This window comes from Mirounga angustirostris, unplaced genomic scaffold (genome assembly GCF_029215605.1).
Source record: "Mirounga angustirostris isolate CCGP_5_RB_7025 unplaced genomic scaffold, mMirAng1.0.hap1 SCAF_1, whole genome shotgun sequence".
NCBI lineage: Eukaryota > Metazoa > Chordata > Mammalia > Carnivora > Phocidae > Mirounga > Mirounga angustirostris.
Window position 1 is genome coordinate 85,722,557 of NW_026991709.1, and position 21,146 is coordinate 85,743,702.

The 21,146-nt window shown below is 40.3% G+C and overlaps 1 protein-coding gene and 1 long non-coding RNA gene across 16 annotated transcripts in view; one reads left to right on the top strand and one right to left on the bottom strand.

The window, feature by feature from the left end:
• Positions 1-376: 376 nt before the first annotated feature.
• Positions 377-11,391, bottom strand: ZNF639 (zinc finger protein 639). Of its 15 annotated transcripts, none has more exons than XM_045903347.3 (7): positions 11,083-11,391; positions 7,035-7,106; positions 6,182-6,244; positions 5,659-5,727; positions 4,200-4,310; positions 2,012-2,146; positions 377-1,898 (listed from the first exon to the last, which is right to left on the bottom strand). In XM_045903347.3, exons 4-7 carry the CDS (start codon positions 5,714-5,716, stop codon positions 727-729), a joined length of 1,476 nt encoding a protein of 491 aa, XP_045759303.1. In that variant the 5' UTR covers positions 5,717-5,727; positions 6,182-6,244; positions 7,035-7,106; positions 11,083-11,391; the 3' UTR covers positions 377-726. The 15 variants fall into 15 exon arrangements, with proteins under 15 accessions (XP_045759303.1, XP_045759306.1, XP_054360288.1 ...); XM_045903350.3 differs by lacking the exon at positions 11,083-11,391 and adding an exon at positions 10,862-11,011 and having other exon boundaries at positions 377-1,880; XM_054504313.2 differs by lacking the exon at positions 11,083-11,391 and adding an exon at positions 10,862-11,011.
• Positions 11,005-21,146, top strand: part of LOC123863608 (uncharacterized) — a 44,202-nt gene continuing 34,060 nt past the window's right edge. The window contains exon 1 of the long non-coding RNA XR_006795593.3: positions 11,005-11,146. This is a non-coding gene — a long non-coding RNA (uncharacterized LOC123863608). The remainder of the gene's footprint in view (positions 11,147-21,146) is intronic.

The following is a 21,146-nucleotide window of genomic DNA, read 5'->3' on the forward strand; positions in this document are numbered from 1 at the left end:
TGAATTGTGAAAAGGTTGAGCTATGAAATGTTACAACTGGTTTTATTGTCTAATCCCTTACCAGTTCTTCCTCACTCCCATCTTAAATCATTTAACTCACAGATTGGGGCTAAAATTGAATGAGAATTAAAAAAAAAAGAAAAAAAAAGACCGCCAACAAAACTAGATCTTCCCTTCCTACTGTAACACTTGCCTCCTAGTGTTGTTAAAAGAATTACACAGATGGAGCGTCCACCGAGTCTTGGGGATAATTCCTGATGGGGATTATCTAGGTTTGGGTTCTTAATGGGACTATCAGTGGACTTAATTGTATGGTACATTGCATTTAAGTTCTGATAATGCAGTTCTTTAATGACTTCATACATGAAAAACTGAGTTCATCTTGAGTTTAAAAAATTTAATAGCACCCATGGTTACAGAAGGAAAACTGTAGTCTAGTTTCTTTAGTACATCTGTTTCTCATCAATTCATGAAATCAGAGCTTATGTAAGAAACAAGACGACAGATAGCAAGAGTGGTTAAAACTACCATGCACTGAAAATACCACATTTAGGATACCATTATATACTGAAAAATGTAGCAATGCCAAGAAAATTGGACAATTAAAAAAATCTTACTTGTTAAAAGCAATTCTCATAAGTTATGTTTAAAATCATCCATTTTCACATCTCCAAAAAAGTCAAATTTATTATTTTACATTAACATTACGGCAGTTAAAGAAAATCATCAAGTTGTCTCATGGACTGGAAGGTGACTTATTAATTCCCTCTCATTTCCAAACCTCATCAAGCAGTCACTACATTTATGAGGTAAGTCAGCTGAATGCTTGAAATCTAGATGAATTTTAAGATCTTCAATTTGTCCGGTTGAATATTCACAGTATTGACATAAATAGATCCCTTCAGATAAATGTGAATTTAAATGTTTGCAATATTCTAGCATACTTGAAAAGCCTTTCCCACAGTCATCACAAACATGAGGAAAAATTTTAGTATGTTCAATAGCAACATGCCTATTAACATTTGTATGAAGTCTACTCCGAAAACCACATACTTGACATACAAAGAAGTTTTTACATTTGTCAAAGGTAATTTTGCTTAAGAGGCTGTACTGTCCATGTTCTCCATTGTTATACTTATCACTTAACTCAATCAATTTACATGCATGTTCATTTACCACATGGCTATGCAAGTCTTCTGGATCATTTGTTTCATGTTCACAAAACTGACACAAGTACTGTTCATCACAGCTGTGCTCCTGGAAATGTAGGTAGAGTTCACTGCTTGAGGAGAACTGTACATCGCACTGCTCACACCAATAGAGGTGGTCACTAAAATGGGTGTCTGCAATGTGCTGACTGAGGTTCTCAAAAATCACTGTTTTATAATCACAGTATTTACAAATGTAGGGATCCTCTTCATGCAGTTTGGCATGTTCAATCAAAAGCATGTTGGTAGAGAAACTTTCCTTGCATACTCGACACACATTTGAATCAGTACGCTTATGCTTCAGGATCATATGCTGCTTTAAATCAGAAAAATATTTGCTGTTGAACTCACAAAGTTCACACTTATAGAGGCCACTGCTATTGGCTCTCAGTAAAGGCCACTTCTGTTGGGCAGTCACATTCAAAGCTTGGCTCTTGTCAAGAATTTTGCAAAGTTTAGCTGGTGGCTCCTCATCAGTTTGGTCTTGGAGACTTTCCGAGGAATTGTTTTCTGTCTCTATATCATAATCTTCAGAAATTGCATGCACTTCTGCAGCAATTGGAACATCTTCAGCAGTGTGAACTTCTATAGGACTCTCCTCTTGAGTTTGTTGGTTGACTGACTCAGGTGAGTCACACTCTTCATCACAAATTTCAATATCAGCAGATTTTTCTGAAAAATATAACACGTCTATTATCACTAAATAAGACCTACTGAATAAATTGGCAAAAAATTTATTTTATCCCTTATTTTTTCATTAATCTATATAAAATAAATAAATGCTATCAACTGGCTTCCCTAACCTGTAGAAAAGGCAGTGTGGTCTAGAATTCTAAGTACAGGACTGGGAACCAGGTAGTTCTGATTTCTATTTCTGGCCTTGATTCCATCTGTAAATTTTGGCAAGTCATTTGATGTCTCTGTATCAGAATCATCATCTGTAAAAAGAGATTTGGAAAAATACTTATTATTTATATCAAAGCATTAAATATTAATTATTACTAAACAAAGCACTAAACACTTTAAATATAATTTTGAATTCCAACAGGAACTAAAGGACTCAGATTTAGCCAGGAAAAGAGATGTTATCCAACAGACACACAAAAAAACCTGTCCAAACAAGCAACTGCTTTTGCGTCTGTGCCCCATTTGGACTAGAATATACTTTTTAAAGTTACTTAGGAATTTTCAGTTTAATGAAAGTCTGAAAAAGCTTTATTCCCTCAGCCCAGACCCAGTGTTTTAAAGTTAGCATGGGGAAACTAAAATACAGGTCAGCAGAAAAAACTGGGCTTCAACATCATGTCACTGTTGTTTAAGACTTTATTTTTTAGAAGTTCTCAGAAAAAATCTGAGAAGATAGTACAAAGAATTCCTATATCCTGAATTCTCAGTTTCTCCATTCTCTTACATTACATTTCAGTATCTCCATGCTCTTAATATGATACATTTGTTCCAATTAATAACCAATACCGGTAAGATGGTATTAACTAAAGTCCATACTTAAGCAGATTTCCTTAGTTTTTACCTAATGTCCTTTTTCTGTTTCAAGATCCTAAGATTCCACATTACATTTAGATGTCACCTTTCTCTAGGATACTGTTAGCTGTGGCAGTTTCTCAGACTTTGTTTTTGATGACCATGACAGTTTTGAGGAGTAGACGTCAGGTATTTTGTAGGATACCCCATGATTAGACTGGGATTATGAGTTATTAGAGGTAGACTAGAGAGGCAAGCTGCCATTTTTAATCACATCACATCAAGTGTACATAGTACTAACATGATTTATTACTGTAGATGTTGACTGTGATCACCTGGGTGAAGTAGTATTGATCAGGTTTCTCTGCTGTAAAGTCACGCTTTTACTTTCCATACTCTATGCTTTGGAACAAACTCCCTGTATGCAGTCCTCATTTAAGGAGTGGAAAGTTATGTTCCACTTCCTTGAGGGAGGAGCCTCCACATAAATAATATGGAATTCTTCTATACAGTTTCTTCCTAATTTATTTATTCATTCAATCACATCAGTATGGACTCAGGAATATTTTATATTTTGGGTTATAATTCTTTTTTTTTCCTCAAATTGTTTCAGCTTTGGCTACTGGGAGCTTTTTTAGTTGGCTCCTGTGTTCCTTTGAAGTACCTGTATTTTGTGCGTGTGTTGAGTTCTTATTTTCTGGCACTACAAAATGCTCCAGGCTCATCTTATGTATTTCCCCGCCTCAGAACTAGAATCAGCCATTTCTCCAAGTGCTAGTTCTTTTTGTTGGAGAATGGTTTTAGAAACCAAAATCTGGGCTCACTTCTACTGGGGCGTCATTTCTTTTAGGCCCTCTCAGCTAACAGAGTAAAAACGTTTGTACACTGCTACATATACACAGACGTATCTATAAATATCTCTGTATGTAACCATCTGTGTCTCTATTAAGCCAAACATGAGTTCATAAAAATGCCTCCAACTCCTTATGCTTTTTAAAAAATTATGTTTCTGTGCCTCTGATAGGAGCTCAAGGAAATTGGCAGTTTTGATGGTTGCAAAGAAAGAAGAGAGCAAATGCAAATTTTTATCATATACCCAATTCTCTCGAAAAGACTCAATAAAAGATGCAAGACTGAAAAACACCAAATCCTTCACCCTCTGTTCCCTCCTTCCATTAGCCCTCTAGACTACAGCTGAGTGGAAGAACTGTGTTTAACACTATCCTAACCTTTCATCATAAATGCTCCTAACTCTAGGTCAGTCCTGATTTTCTACCAATTCCTTGCCACCTAAAATGGACTTAGGAGAGTGTGCTTTTTATTTATAGGTCTGAAATAATGTTAAAAATTAAAAATTCATACTTGCTTTCTTACAAAAAGCCTTATTTCCTTACATTTAAACAAACAATACTTGCCCATTTAGAAGTCATAATTTTCACTCACATTTTCAAGTAAGAAATAAAAATACATCAAAAGCAACTTAAAGGATATTTTGGAAAATACGATACATACCTTTGTTGTCAAAATATTTTAAGTCTGGTTGTCTCATAGAACAAACACTATAACAATGATCAGAAAAAATTCCATTGAATCCATCTGCAATTCTGCTTATTCCAGAAGAATCTGAACATAAGAGCAAAATTTTAAAAATTTCAAGTAAACATACATACATTTAATAACAGCCATCCCTTTATCCAACATATATAATATTTGTAAAAAATATTAATATTTCAATTCTGAAAAGATACTGACATTGAACTTCATGAAAGAACCACAAATTACATGATTTACAATACAACACTTGAAGTGCACAAAGATAGATCTGCCTTACTGTCAGAATTGCACAAATTATAAATATGTGATAAATGTATTAACTACAAAAAACAATGAATTGACTACCAAGAAGATCTGACATGTAGTGAAGAGAAAGCACAAGGCATAGGGGAAATGGTCTAAGAACAAATTAGGGCTTCTGAATAGTCATTTCAAGTCTTGTCTTGGAGGGGATGGGGGCAGTAAATCAGGCTTAATTTCCTCAGATATGAAGAATGTGTAGCTTGGGTGGGCTAGCAGGTATGCCAGAGACTGTCTCAAATATAGATATGTGAGATTAGTTACAGGTGGCCACAGAGGGACCTCTCTTTTTTTTTGCACCAATATATACTTTATTATTTTTTTAACTTAAATTCAATTAATTAACAAATAATATATTATTAGTTTCAGAGGTAGAATTCAGGGATTCATCAGTCTTATATAACACCCAGTGCTCATTATATCATGTGCCCTCCTTAATGTCCATCACCCAGTTACCCCATTCCCCACCCTCCCTCCCCTCCAGCAACCCTGTTTGTTTCCTATGATTAAGAGTCTCTTATGGTTTGTCTTCCTCTGATTTCATCTTGTTTTATTTTTCCCTCCTGTCCCCTATGCTCCTCTGTTTTGTTTCTTAAATTCCATATGAGTCTTCTTAAGACCTCTCTTATTGCCAGGATAGCAGAGCCAACCTCAACCAAAGGACCTAAAATAACACAATCAAAATAAAGTTCACATTTCTGAAAATAATGTATAGGATAAAAAATTTTTTCCCAATGATCCAAATATCTTCCAGCAAGGTTAATGTTGTGCCTTAAGGACAAGCTTGGGAATCACACAAGCAAATCTCAGTTATGCCGTATAAGCATGCAACCCTGGATATCTAATTTTAAATATCTTTCAACCTTTAAGTTGTAAGTATTAAATAATGTCCGTAAACTTCTGATGTGTGCCTAGCACATGGTAGACAATGAGGAATATATATTCAGAGGAAATTGGCAGTTTTGATGGTTGCAAACTTAAAGAGAACTTAAAGTTTTCTCTTACTTAAAAATTGACCCACATATTTAACTGTTATCTGATAATTTATGAGAAAATGGATAAGAATACAATTGCATGGGACTTAATCCACGGCCCAACTTTAAAATAATCCACTGACCTGAGTAACGAGAAGGGTGTAATGTCTTCCTTTTTCTTTTTTTAGGATATTCATTCATATCTTTTCAATCTAAAAATGGAAAAATTTAATAAAAATATCACAAATAAAGATTGTTAATATTTTATAAAAATTCCTTCTAACCAAAGAACTTACTGGTAATAAGAAATGTATGCACCACTTGAAAATCTACTTTGTAAGAGAAGTGTTAAACAATGCTTCCATTTGGGGCGCCTGGGTGGCTCAGTCAGTTAAGCGGCTGCCTTCAGCTCAGGTCATTATCCCAGGGTCCTTGGATCGAGTCCCGCATCCAGCTCCCTGCTCAGCAGAGAGCCTGCTTCTCCCTCTCCCTCTGCACCTCCCCCTGCTCATGCTCTCTCTCTTTCTGTAGCTCTCTGTCTCAAATGAATAAATAAAAAAAAATCTTAAAAAAACCCAAACACCCCCCCCCCCCCAAAAAACCCAATGCTTCCATTTATATTTGGATTTATTTTTCTGATCAAATTTAAAGGCAGGACACCAATACCTGTTTTTTTTTTTCTTGGTGATGTTGAGAAGTCCATTTCACATGTTGATGTAATTTTGAAAACTGTATAATTACAATAAATCATACTCTTAAATTACTTTTTATTAAAAAAATTGTTACGGTACCGTATTAAGAATAAGACAGGTACATTTCTTTTCCTTTTTTAAAGATTGTATTTATTTATTTGACAGGGAGAGAGAGAGCACAAGTAGGCAGACACACAGGCAGAGGGAGAGGGAGAAGCAGGCTCCCTGCTGAGCATGGAGCCCGATGCGGGACTTGATCCCAGGACCCTGGGATCATGACCTGAGTGGAAGGCAGCCGCTTAACTGACTGAGGCACCCAGGCACCCTAAGACAGGTACATTTCTTTCTTTTTTTTTTTTAATGTTTTATTTATTTATTCATGAGAGTCAGAGAGAGAGAGAGAGGCAGAGGCAGAGGGAGAAGCAGGCTCCCCACCTAGCAGGGAGCCCGATGCGGGACTCGATCCAGGACCCTGGGATCATGACCCGAGCCGAAGGCAGAGCCCAACCATCTGAGCCACCCAGGAGCCCGACAGGTACATTTCTTACAACTGGCAATATTTTGATACAGTTTTCAAGCTAAAGGTGGATATATTCCCTTAAAAAAATATTTACACAAGTCTATATTGATCCCCTGACTTCCAGAAAATATACTCATCACATAGAAGCTCAGAATATAATTTTCAAGAAAAAATCCTTTTCTTACTTACAAGATCACATTCAACATTCTATTTGGAACAGGTAGCAACTTTTGTTTAATCATTAAATGATTAAATTCCCATCGACTGTTATAAAATTGACTAATTGGTTTTACAACATTCCACTTACTTGGTATAATTCTTAATACTGCAGTGAGGAGAAATGAATTACAGGGAAGTTTTCACAGATGGTAAAAAATGCCTGTAGGAAAAACACAACAGAAGTCATATAAGCAAAAATGTAGTTCACTTCTGAGACTCAAGAATACAATGGCACCAGGTCTTTAATTAACTGCAAAGTTATATGGAATTAATTCAAGTATAAATAATCTTTTGAATATACTGTTTTAAACACTAAAAACTGATAAATATGTATACATATAAATATACATATGTCATTTCTTTATATGTGTATACATATACTATATGTTTAATAACACATATGTTTAATAATACATATTTATATGTATATGTTATGTGTATAAATTTATATTTTATGCATATATGTATATTTATATGTATATACACATGTATATATGTATATATACATAATATACATATAATACACACATATAAATACATACATGTATACATATATACATATATAAATACCTATATGCATGTGTCATTTCTTGGAAATGAATTTACCTTCTAAAGCTATAGGTATATTTTAACACCAAAATAGGAATATAAATCTGCTTATTCTGCCATAATGAAAACAAATACAATGAAAGCAAACCAAATCAGACTTCAAACTGTTTAAGTCCTTATAGATAATTTAACAATATAAGGACAGTGACCATTTATTGAACACCAATCATGTGCCAGGCTGTACACATGCTTTATCTTATTTAATCCTACAAGATGAAAAATATACAACACTCTCTCAAAATTGATTATTTACCCCTTGTTATTCATGAGGAAACTGAGGCATAGTAAAATTAAGTCAAGGCAATTCTTTTTTTTTTTTTTTTTAAAGATTTTCTTTATTTATTTGAGACAGAGAGAATGAGAGACAGAGAGCATGAGAGGGAGGAGGGTCAGAGGGAGAAGCAGACTCCCCGCCGAGCAGGGAGCCCGATGCGGGACTCAATCCCGGGACTCCAGGATCATGACCTGAGCCGAAGGCAGTCGCTTAACCAACTGAGCCACCCAGGCGCCCAAGTCAAGGCAATTCTTAATAAGTGGTAGAGTTGGAATGTGAATAAAGATCTAATTTTAAAGCACATGCTTTGGAAACAAATAGGGAGATAAAGTGATCACCCGAATTGAAGTAACAGATTAGTGTCAGAATCAGAATCACCTCTTCCATTTCAGGTTAGTGTTCTTTCATTGCAGAAGTGGGCAAGTCAGAAAAAGAAACGGACATTTTCTCCACCAGCTTTCTATGCTACTTTTCTTTTTTTGTCAAAGTGATACACATACCAGGTAGAACTTGGTATCATTACTGAGATCATCTTGTTTCTAATGGTAAGGCACCTAAGGTGCACACACTGCCTTTGCTGCTTCACTAAGTTCTGGACATATAAATTAGCACTGCAGGTGATGTGATCATCCAGTAATAAGACAGTGTTTAGTTTATTGAGCATTTTCCTCTTATTTTATTTCACAACAATCCCGTGACATACATAGAGGGGATACCACCAAACTCACTCCAATTTTACTGATGAGGAAGCATTCAGTGAAAGTCAACTCAACTAAGTGGCAGAACCAGAGCTGAAAAATCATGTCTTCTGACTCTTGAGTTTTGAACAACTAACTCTGTAAGTAATTTTCATTGCTATTCACTATTACCAGCAAGTTACATTTTCCAGTTCTTAGTCACCAAATGGGAGGAAGGGAAGGGAATCACTCAAAGAAACCAACAGCAATGAGATTTACAGAAACAGTACCTCTATATATAATGCCTTATCTAACACAAATAGCATTCCTTGAACCCTTCCCAATCAAGTGCACTCAAAAATCAAAAATTTCTTATTATGTAATAAACTAAAATCTCAAGACTTGTTCCTAATACCTCTTCTGTACACTTCCAGAATTTATACAGCCCAGAGTACTACACTTCATGTTTTAAATGTTCTAAAACTATCAGGGAGAACAATGGAAACTATCAGCCAAACATTAAAGTAGCCTCTTGCTATTTCAGAATATACTTTAAATTCTTTCCAACTTCAAGAATCAAAAAGTAAGGAAAGGAAACCACACATGGCATTAAAATTAACATTGCAAGCTGGCCTGGATTCAGACTGTCAGGTGAGAGGAATAGGATCACCTTGATCAGGAAAGGTCTGACTCCTACTTAGAGCTGAACAATATCCAAACATTTATCAGACACCCTTTCAGCATGATGCTAAGATCCTACTCAAGACCAGAAATGCTGGGGCGCCTGGGTGGCTCAGTCGTTAGGCGTCTGCCTTCGGCTCAGGTCATGGTCCCAGGGTCCTGGGATTGAGCCCCATATAGGGCTCCCTGCTCCGCGGGAAGCCTGCTTCTCCCTCTCCCACTCCCCCTGCTTGTGTTCCCTCTCTCGCTGTGTCTCTCTCTGTCAAATAAATAAATAAAATCTAAAACAAACAAACAAAACAAACAAACAAAAAAAGACCAGAAATGCTAACCATCCTTCATTTCAGCAAATATTCTTATGTGCTTTTTGTATACATAACTGCCCTGATGAAGTTTGGCTTTTTACTCAAAGAGGTCATATGAACATTGCTCACTAGTCTTCCTCTCATGGGGACAATTCTGAATCACATGCACCTTATCATTCACTCCCTCTTCCCCACTTAACAAACTACCAACGTAATACATGTCACTGCAGGGAAATTAGAAAAAAGGTTAGAAATTAATTTAAATTAATTAAATCACCTTTAATCTATTCACCCAGAAAAACCGCTGTTAACATTTTGGTATATAGACATCTAGACATTTTCCTATGCTAAGGTATACATGTATATTTTACACTTACAAAAATGACATCATGCCACATGAAAGATTAAAATTTTTCAAAAAAGCAACTTACAAAATACATACCAGCATCCTTCCACCTGTCATTTTTTTCAACAAGAATGTCTGTACAAAATGCCATATAACAGGCAATCAGTACCTATATCAAATAGATCAACATCTAAGGCCTTTCATGTAATATAAATATTCTCTAACTGGTATACAAATAAGGCAAGTATAATCAAAAGCTCCCTTTTTGCAATGAGGTTTTAAAAGCGAGTTCTTTTTCACACTCCTTTCAAATAAGTATATACTCTCCAGACTTCAAAAGAATTGAAACAGAAAAAAAATGTTTCAGGAGAGTTTTTGAACTAGAACCCACGGTACGTCCAACCTGAGTGTCAGTCTTTGCTCAAGTACAAATTTTTACCTCTCTGCAAAGAGATAAACTGCCCCGCATGACTCGCGTCCCTAGGTTGTACTAAAAGAGAAAACCCAAAGGCGTGTATGAGCCCCGAAGGACGGGCCCAGGCCACTGGCCGGGGACGAGAGCGCCAGGACGCACGCCTGCTTTCTGCGGCGGTGGCTCGCGGGCGAACGAGGGATGCGCTGCCGCGGGGTTCCCAAGCCGCTCCGCAGCGCCGGGGCCAGCCCGGCACCGACGGACGTCGAGAGCCCAGCCGCCAGCGGACACGCCGGTCAGAGGGGCCGCGCAGGAGCCCCCCGCACCCAGCAGCCTCCACGCCCGCGCCGCGCGCCGGGCCCAGGAGGGCCAGGCGACCTGCGGGGACGCCCAAACTCCGACCCCAAAGGCGCCATAAGGAAAACAGCCGCAGGGGGCCGAGACGTCCTCCGCGGAGGGGTGGCCCTGCCTCCGGGATGGGGGAGGGGCCGCTACCCCGCCAGAGAGCGGAGGCAGGGTTTCATTTTAAAAGGCGCCGTCGGGTCTTCCCTGCCCTCTCCCGTGGGAGGCTGCGTCCGCACGCCACGGGCCCGCTCCTCGCTCACGCTCACCAAGACCCCGGGGCCCGCCCGGCCAGCCCAGGCACAGCTCCGAGGCGGCGGCGGCCGAGGCGCCCGAGTGCCGGCGGAGCGGCCGCGCGGCCCTGCCGGCGGGCGGCGCCGCTGTGGCCCTCGCGCTCCCGGGCGCTGCCCCCGGGCCGGCCCTGCTCCCTCCCGCGCGCCTCACGCCCTGCCCGCCAGGCCCCAGGCCCAGGCTCGGCGGCCGCACTCACCGCCTCGCTCCGCGCCTGCGCCGCGCACCTCGGGGACCCGCCGACTGGGCGGGGAGGTGACGAGGTGAGAGTGCGGGGGGGATGGGGGGCGACAGGGGATCCAGCGGCGCGGCCACGCCGCACACCGGACCTGGGAGGGACCACCGCTCTTTGGCCCCGGGGGTGGCCCGGCGGCCCGCGCCTCCTGCTGGTACTTCTGTGCCGCCGCAGGCTTCTTCCGGCCTGGGTACGGCCTCTCCAGAGCCGAGCGGGTGATTCCACTCCCTAGAATTGCTCCCCGCATGGCCGCCGAGGGAACTTCCCCCCTCCCCCGCCCCTGCGGGCTCCCGGCCCTTCCTCTCGCCTTCAGAGAAGTGGGAGAAGCGCCGCAAGCTAGCGGCCCCTTTCCCACCCGGCTCCTCCAGGGGGCGTGCGAGAGTCGTCTTGCACGAGTTAGGCATGGCAAATGGCATTTCAACCCCCAGAGTGGCCGCTGCTTGCTGGGGACGTAAAGGGCGACGGCCGTGTTAAGGTTTTACCGAGGCCCCACCAAAGAACTACGCAGGGCTGCGATGCTGTTCACAGGGCAGGAGGGTGAGAATCTTGAAGATCGCGAGTCGTTATTAAGCTTCAGCCGGATTCCTTGATTCAAGAAATCCCGGTGGACTGAATGTAAAAGTATAGGGTATTGGATTAGATTATTTAATTCCTGTAAGGATTTAGAGCTCCTATGAGCAGATGTGGAGAGGATTAAATTGAACGAGCGTAAATAAATCTGTGAACACGGTTTCAAAAATGAACATCTCTGTACAAGGGTAGTATATGCTTAATGTTTTATAGTAAATTGAAGTTGTCAGTCCCAATTTACAAATTAGAAAAGCGAGGGTCTAAAAGACCAGGTCTTACTCATTTTTGTAACCTCAGCACCCGGGTTCAAGTAATTGTTAAATAGATGAATGGGGCCCATGTGGATTATCACGTGCTCAAGGTCACTCGGATAGTTAGGGCTGCAGTGCATGTGTTTTCATCCACATCCACTGTGCTTTTTCTGATTACCACATGCTACCCAACCAACCAAACGCTGAAGAGTAATAATCGCAGATCTTACTCCCATTCCTTCACCTTTATCCCAGAAGATAAAGCCGTATTTTAAAGAGACACCGGTTTGCGATGCTCAGTTTTTATGACCTCAACTTCTGTGTGTGTACTCGGCCCAAATAAGTGAATGTTTACGAATGCTGGCATGGCCTGAATAAAGTACGAAGAGATTTAGTGGTATATTTTAATCCTAGTATAGTTAGCACCTGCTAGCGAATAGAGAATGGACACGTGTTTGTTGAATTTATGCAAACGTATGCATGGTTCCGTCCTCTCGGCTGGTTAGGCTGTCTCCCGATGTGACACAGTGGAAGCCACAAGGGGGTGGTATGGGACCATTTTAAGTTACTGTTATGCTCATGCGTAGCCTTGTGCCAAACAAAATCTTTACATTCTAGGCTAAAGTTTTATTTCAAAACATTCGGTAGTGAGAGCAACCCCCCCCGCCCCCGCCAGCCCAGCCCATTACTTAAACAAACCCACACTATTTTCCCTTACCCAGAGAAATAATTACAAAGAGCATCACAATGTTGACATGTCCTTTAGCGTAATCACAAATCAGAGGCTACTTGACGTTCTTTGATTAGCTGGAGTAAGTTTTCCAGTTTCATTTTTGCGTCCCCCTTTTCCTTTCCTTCCTATTAACGGAGGATAATGGCTCCGGGGATGAAACCCTCAAATCTCAAAAGAGTACCGAGTTGTAGAGTTTGCTGTCTTCTAATACAATTTTGACCGAAGGGGTATTAGTCTTCATCATTTTCTCCAACTTTTTATCACACTTGTAGTATAGCTCAATTTTTTCCTGATTAGAAAAGGGATACATCTTTATCACACAATGGAGACAATAGCAAAGTATGAATTGCAAAAGAAAAAGTTATCATAATCCTACAACCCAGAGCTAACCGATGGTAACATTTTGCTCAAGGGCTGTACATTATTTTTTTTTTTAATCTGTATCCATTTAAAATTGGTTTTAAAAGTTTGGCTAGTGTTATGTTATTCTGTAGCAGCTTTTTCCCCCCACTTAATATAGCATGAATATACCTTATGCTATAAATATTAATGGCACCTTGGAATTCCACTATAAATAACCAACCATACAGTTAAATAGTGGATGAATAAGTTGTTTCTATCTTTAAAAAATGCTCTGTTAATTTGGTAAATAAAACATAGTATTCCATCATAATTTGTATTTGTTTTTTTGTGAACTTGAATATTTTCTCATGTGTTTACTGGCCACTTGTATTTCTCTTGAGAATTTTCAGTTTATGTCTTTTATCCACTTTTCTACGGGCTCTTTATCTTTTTAAAGGAAAGTTAAAATTTTGAGCTTTTTACCCGAGATACGTGTCGCATATATTTCTTTCTAGTTTGTTGTTTACTTTTCAATTTTATTAATGGTACAAATGTTTTAAATTGTTGTGAAATTAATCTTTTCTTCTACCCAATATCTGGTTGCATTTTTTACTTTAACTTTTTAGCTTATCTGGAATTTATTTTGGGGTGTGGGATGAAGAGAACTCATTCCCCTTCTGTCATAATCCTTTTTTTCTCATTTCTCTCCATCTTGTATAATAGCCTGAAATTAAATTTGTAAGGATAGCTTCATCTGATGCTCAATTAACTTCTTAAGGCATGGGTTTTCAAACTTTAACTGCATCAGAATCACCAACAGGTCTTGTCAAACTATAGATTTCTGTGCACTAGTTCCAGTTTCTAAATGGGTAAATCTGAGCTGGAGCTGAGTGATGCTGATGTTGTTGGCCCAGGATCACACTTTGAAAGTCACTATCCTAAGGCTTTCCCCACCCAAACCTACACTGGCCAGTAGCGCTTCTCACTATTCCACAGATAGGCTCTAGGTCTTTCTCACCTGTGTGTTTTAGCATGTTTTTTCCACCTGCAATGTCTTTACCTCACTTCTATCTGTAAGGTCAAGCTCACAATTTATCTCTTCTGTGAAAGCTTTGATTATCCCCAGCAGAGATCTCTGATCACTCTTCAGAGACTCCACAGTATTTAGTACATTGGTCCACCTATCACCAGAGATGCATTTACTGTGAAGGAAACAAAGCTTAAGTTTCAAGTCCCCTCAATTTCATGAACCTCTTACAAGATGAGGTATTTATAATTTGATATTCTTGTATAATTTTGTATTTAAATAAAATTTTGTATTTATAATTTTATATTCTTTTTCTTAACAATTTAAATCTCCCAATTTGCATAAGCTTCACCTCCTCACAAAAACTGTCTTCACCCCTGTTTATTATATTGTTTCTTTACAGACTTTGAATTGTGGTTTTATTATATTCCAGTCTGCTCCATCTCCCTGCTTAGCAGTGTCTTGTATAGACTCTCATTAATTTTTTAAATAAAATATTCACTGCAGGGGTGCCTAGATGGTGCAGTCGGTTAAGCGACTGACTCTTGGTTTTGGCGCGGGTCGTAGATCTCAGGGTCATGAGATCAAGCCCCGCATGGGGCTCGGCGCTCAGCCTGGAGTCTGCTTGAGAGTCTTTCTCCCCCTCTCTCTGACCCTCTCCCCTGCTCTCTTTCTCTCTCTCTCTCTCTCAAAAAAAAAAAAAAAATCACTGTGTATGGGGAGGGGGAACAAAAAAATAAAATATTCACTGCATATGTACCTTGGGTCCAGCACTATACTGGGTATTAGGGTTACAGTGTGATCAAGATAGATATAGCCCTTGCCTTGCTGCTCCTTATAATAGAGTGGGAAAAATAGCCAATTAAACAGCATGAGAATGTGATGACCAAACTTATATAAAGTAAATACAGAGTGTTATGGGAGCACATGACAGGTGGCCTAGCTTGGTCTAAGGAGGATGGGGCAGGTAAAGAGTCTAGGTATTTAACTTGTTGAATGAATTGGTAAACTCTGTCCTGGCCACTAACTTGCTAACACTAGTGCAGACCCGGCTGAGCGACATACTACTGACTCAGACATGAGGCAGCTGCATGCCATAGCCTTGAGTCAGGGACCTCACATCCCCAACAGAGACACCTGGACTCCATAATTATGAGCCACTCAGAGAGCAGACGTCCTCCAAGCAGCCAGCCCAGTGCTTTCAAAGCCAGCAAGTCTAGATCTCGCCAGCTAGTCAGCCCACTCAGACATTGATTCCTTAAAATGGAACAGAGTCTTTGGCTTTAAAAGACTTACTCCATTTTCCCTTCCTTGACCCTTATCACTGAGAGTCTACCTAGACTCTATTCTGGATCAAGTTCCCTGTTTGACTATCAAACTTATTCACTCAGTGCTGAATTTTCAATTGCTATTATTCTTTATTTTTTCTTTAACCGAATAAACGAACGAATGAATAAAATCTGACTAGACTTCCTTATTAGAATATTAATAGTAATTTCTACATATATGACACTTTTTATTTTCTAGAGTGCTGATTTTATTTTGAATGAAGGTCACATGTTGTATCTGTTTGATAGGTTTAGACTTAGACATATATACCTGCAAAGATCTGAAGCCTGAGCCATGTCAAGGGAGATTGAGATTAAAAGATGATGAAAAGGAAGCATGTCCCCAGTAAATAAGTATATTTGTTATCCCTAGGAAGAAAACGAATTGATTGTTTAGGTTTGTGGAAGGCATTACTACGGTTGCACAATATCCAGTTTCTGGTGCTCTCTGCTTTCAGGCATACAGAGGATTATACTCCCTGTACTGTTTGAGGTCAGGTAGAGTCACATGACTTGTGTGGGCCATGAAAATGCCTGTACAAGTGTTAATGTGTGACTTCTAGGTGGAGGCATTACATTTCCAGCTCCTGCTTCTCTAGCCCTCCCTTCTGTGTGTGGAGAGCTATCAGCATCCATAGCAGACCTGACATGAACAAGAAACACACTAAAGCCATTAAGAAAAGAAAAAAGATTTAAGAAGGAACATCATAACGAATGCAGGTCTTGATTTTTCTGCCTTTCGCAGATGTAAAATCCCTTTGTTTAAGAATTTTTAGGAGACTAGTTAAGATGACAGAGTATAGTAGGAGGACCCTGTGCTTGCCTCCTCCCTCAAACACACCTAGATAAATATCAAATAATTCTGAATATCCAAGAAATCAATCTGAGAACTAAACAGAACAAATTGCACAACTAGAGGGAGAGAAGAGACCACATTGTGGAAGGTAGGAGGTGTGGAGACATGATTCGGGGGAGAAAAGGTTTGAGGGTGCTGCAGGAGGGAGGGAGCCCTGATCATGGAGAGAGGAGAGAAAGCCGGGGTGGGGAGAGAGAGAGAGAAAGCAAGCAGTGCACAGGGGATCACACAAGGAAAGTGCTTTCCCAAAGCTATGGACTGGGAAAATGAGAAGGGCTGATTATCGTGAGTTTTAACAACTAGTGGAGCTCAAAAGACTGGAGTTTTAGAAGTCCATGCGGTGGCTGGTGTTGAGCTTGTTGGGGAGTGCAGTGCTCCTGTGGAGAAGGAGGGCAGGGGCCCAGGAGCAGACAGCCATAATCTGAGGATCCCCTGGGGCACACTGAGAGAGATGGTTACCCCTTCTTGGAGTACATCTAGGAGAGTTGGCATTGCCTCTCAGAGACAAAAGAGCTGGCAGGCACCATTGTGCTCCCCTGCCCCTTAAGCATAGGGGCAGAGACTCCTGCTGAGGACAGCTAACCTGGACTTAGGCACTGCACTCTAGACTCCAAGCTCCTGCATGTTGGTGCAACTGCTCTTCTGGGACAAACCAGCACCAGCCAGAGTGTGGAGAGACTCTCCACCAGAAGACCAGGACAGGTCCACACCACACCCCTGACGTTTGGAGTTTTGAAACTCAGCTGGCATACCTGAGATAAAACACATGGGCATTGCACTGCCAGGTGGGCAGATGGCCTGGACACAGACAGGGTGAAGGCAGGGATCTGAGGGAGGCCTGGGACAAATGAGGAGTGATTGTTTGCCCTTCTGTGAGGGCTTCCCAGAGAGTGGGCATGAACTCCCCTCTCTAGGGAGGACGGAGAAGACTGGTGCCATTTTTCTCCCCCACCCATCAGCACAGACAGACTTCAGCTAGCAGTACAGTGTCCACAGTAGGGGCCTGAGCTGCTTACACTGAGCCCCACCCTTCTGTGCTCTGCAGCTTCTTTTTTAATAGTGCAAGTGTGCCTGAGAGCCAGAGCAGCAGTGGGCCCCTTCCCCCAGAAGACCAGCACAAGCCCCCCTCATGCTCCAAGTCTACTGATCATAGAGTACTGCAAAGCTTCAGCTCTAGTGGAAATAGGATCAGGCCTCTTTTGACAAGGGGGTCAGGGCACACCTAGTTAAAACTCACCACACTCTGGACAAGGTCCAAACACTCCCCACTGCAGGCAAGGAGAAACTCGCAGCAGACTGACCTGAGGGATAGAGCAGCCATAGCACAGCAGCAGAATGCATGCAGCTTACACCAGAGACACTTCCTGAAGGGCCAGACCTGGGACAGTATATGACCTCTTCTTAATAAAGCCATTACTCTCAGGAGCAAGAAACATTATAACAGGCTTTCCTAATACAAAGAAGACAGAGACCTAGACAAAATGCTAAGGTGGAGGAATTCATCCTAAAAGAAAGAACAAGAGGGGCACCTGGGTGGCTTAGTTGGTTAAGTGATTGCCTTCGCCTCAGGTCATGATCCCGGAGTCCCACATTGGGCTTCCGGCTCAGCGGGGAGCCTGCTTCTCCCTCTGATCCTTTCCCTTCTCATGTTGTTTCTCTCTCTCTCTCTCAAATAAATCAATAAAATCTTAAAAAAAAAAAAAAGAAAGAAAGAACAAGAAAAGGTCATGGCCAAGGATCTAATCAAAAACAGATATTTATTTATTTGACAGAGAGAGAGAGACAGTGAGAGAGGGAACACAAGCAGGGGGAGTGGGAGAGGGAGGAGCAGGCTTCCCACTGAGTAGGGAGCCTGATGTGGGGCTTGATCCCAGGATGCTGGAATGATGAGATCATGACCTGAGCTGAAGGCAGACATTTAACGACTGAGCCACCCAGGCGCCCCCCCAAAACAGATAAAAGTAATATGTGTAATCCAGAATTTAAAACAATAATCATAACTATATTAGCTGAGCTTGAGAAAAGCATAGAAGACACCAGGGAGTCCCTTACTGCAGAGATAAAAGACCTAAAAAGTACTCAGGCCAAAATAAAAAATGCCATAACCGAGATGCAAAACTGACTGAATGTAATGACCACAAGGATGGAAGAAGTGGAGGAACGAATAAGGGATATAGAAGATAAAATTATGGAAAATAATGGAGCTGAAAAGAAGAGGGAAAGAAAAATATTGGATCATGAATGTAGACTTAGGGAATTCAGTGACACCATAAAGCATAATAACATTTGTATCATAGGGGTCCCAGAAGAAGAAGAGAGGGGAAAGGGGCAGAAGGTTTATTTGAGCAAATTATAGTCAAAAACATCCTTAATCTAGGGATGGAAACAGACCTCCAAATCCAGGAGGCACAGAGAACTCCCGTCAAAACTAACAAAAGCAGGCCAACACCAAGATATATTGTAGTAAAATTTGCAAAATATAGGATCAAGGAAAAAAATCCTAAAATCGGCAAAGGAAAAGAAATTCCTAAGTTACAAAGGAAGACAACTAAGGGTAGCAGCGGATTTTTCCACAGAAACTTGGCAGGCCAGAAGGCAGTGGCATTATATAGTCAACATGCTGAGTGGGAAAAATCTGCAGCCAAGAATACTCTATCCTGCAAGGCTGTCATTCAGCATAGAAGGAGAAATAAAGAGTTTCCCAAATAAACAAAAACTAAAGGAGTTTGTGACCACTAAACCAACCCTACAAGAAATATTAAAGGGACTCTTTGAGTGGGAAAGAAAGACCAAAAGCAGCAAAGACTAGACAGGAACAGAGAAAATCTCCAGATACAATGACTTAAGTAACACTTTAACACTAAATTCATATCTATCAATTATCACTCTGAATGTAAATGGAATAATGCTCCAATCAAAAGATACAGGGTATCCAAATGGATTAAAAAAAACCAAGACCTATCTATATGCTGCCTACAAGAAACTCATTTTAGACCTAAAGACACCTGCAGATTGAAAGTGAGAGGATAGGGAAAAATTTGTCATGCTAATGGACATCAAAGGAAAGCTGGAGTAGCCATACTTCTATCAGACAAACTAGATTTTTTTTTTAAGATTTTATTTATTTATTTGTCAGAGAGAGAGAGAGAGAGCACAAGCAGGGGGAGTGGCAGGCAGAGGGAGAAGCAGGCTCCCCACTGAGCAAGGAACCCAGATGTGGGACTCGATCCCAGGACCCTGGGATCATGACCTGAGCCAAAGGCAGACTCTTAACCAACTGAGCCACCCAGGCATCCTGAAACTAGATTTTAAACCAAAGATTGTAACAAGGGTTGAAGAAGGGCACTGTATCATAGTAAAGAGGTCTATCCAACAAGAAGATCTAAGAATTGTAAATATTTATGCCCCCAACTTGGGAGCAGCCAAATATATAAAACAATTAATAATGAACATAAAGAAACTCATTGATAATAATACAATGATAGTAGGGGACATTAACAACCCACTTACATCAATAGACAGATCATCTAAGCAGGAAATCAACAAGGAAACAATGGCTTTGAATGACACACTGGACCAGATGGAATTAACAGATACATTCAGAACATTTCATCCTAAAGCAGCAGAATACACATTCTTTTTGAGTACACATGGGACATTCTCTAGAATAGATCACATACTGAGTCACAAATCAGGCCTCAACAAACACAAAAAGATTGATATCACACCATTCATATTTTCTGACCACAACACTATGAAACTTGAAGTCAGCAACAAGAAAAGATTTGGAAAGACCACAAATACATGGAGGGTAAAGAACATCCTACTAAGGAATGAATGGGTTAACCAGGAAATTAAAGAATAAATAAAACAAATACATAGAAGAAAATGAAAATGAAAACATGACAGTCCAAAACCTTTGGGATACAGCAAAAGTGGGCATAAGAGGGAAGTATATAGCAATACAGGCCTTCTTAAGAGGCAAGAAAAGTCTCAAATGCACAACCTAATCCTACACCTGAAGGAGCTGGAAAAACAACAAATGAAGCCTAAAGTCGGCAGAAGAAGGGAAATAATAAAGACTAGAGCAGAAATAAATGATATAGATACATTCCCCCCCCCCCAGAACAAATGAATGAAACCAGGAGCTGGTTCTTTGAATTAATAAAATTTATAAACCCCTAGCCAGACTTATCAAAAAGTAAAGAAAAAGGATCCAAATAAATAAAATCATGAATAAGAGAGGAGAAATCACAACACCACAGAAATATGAACAATTATAAGAGATTATTTTGAAAAATTATATGCCAATAAATTGGGCAATCTGGAAGAAATGAATAAATTCCTAGAAATATATAAACTACCAAAACTGAAACAGGAGGAAAATTTGAACAGACTGAAAACCAGCAAAGAAATTGAATCAGTAATAAAAAATCTCCCAACAAACAAAAGTCCAGGCCAATGGCTTCCCAGGGGAATTCTACCAAACATTTAAAGAGAAAATACCCATTCTTTTCAAGCTGTTCCAAAAAATAGATCTGAAAGGAAAACTTCCAAACTCATTCTATGAGGCCAGCATTACCTTGATTCCAAAACCAGATAAAGACCCCACTAAAAAGAATTACTGGCCAATATCCCTGATGAACATGATGCAAAAATTCTCAACAAAATACTAGCAAATTGAATCCAACAGTACATTAAAAGAATCATTCACCACAATTAAGTGGGATTTATTCCTTGGCTGCAAGCGTGGCTCAATATTCACAAATCAATCAACGTGATATACCACATTAATAAAAGAAAGAATAAGAACCACATGATCCTCTCAATAGATGCAGGAAAAACATTTGACAAAGTACAACATCTGTTCTTGATAAAAACCCTCAGCAAAGTAGGGATAAAGGGAACATACCTCAGTATC

Bases quoted from the DNA above. Each gene is read 5' to 3' on its own strand.
- ZNF639 (XM_045903343.3), bottom strand. From the start codon at position 5,716: ATGAATGAATATCCTAAAAAAAGAAAAAGGAAGACATTACACCCTTCT. The intron at 2,147-4,199 runs GTATGTATCGTA...CTCTTTTTACAG, and splicing joins AAAATATTTTGACAACAAAG to ATGATGATTCTGATACAGAG. The intron at 1,899-2,011 runs GTTAGGGAAGCC...TAGTGATAATAG, and splicing joins CCACACTGCCTTTTCTACAG to ACGTGTTATATTTTTCAGAA.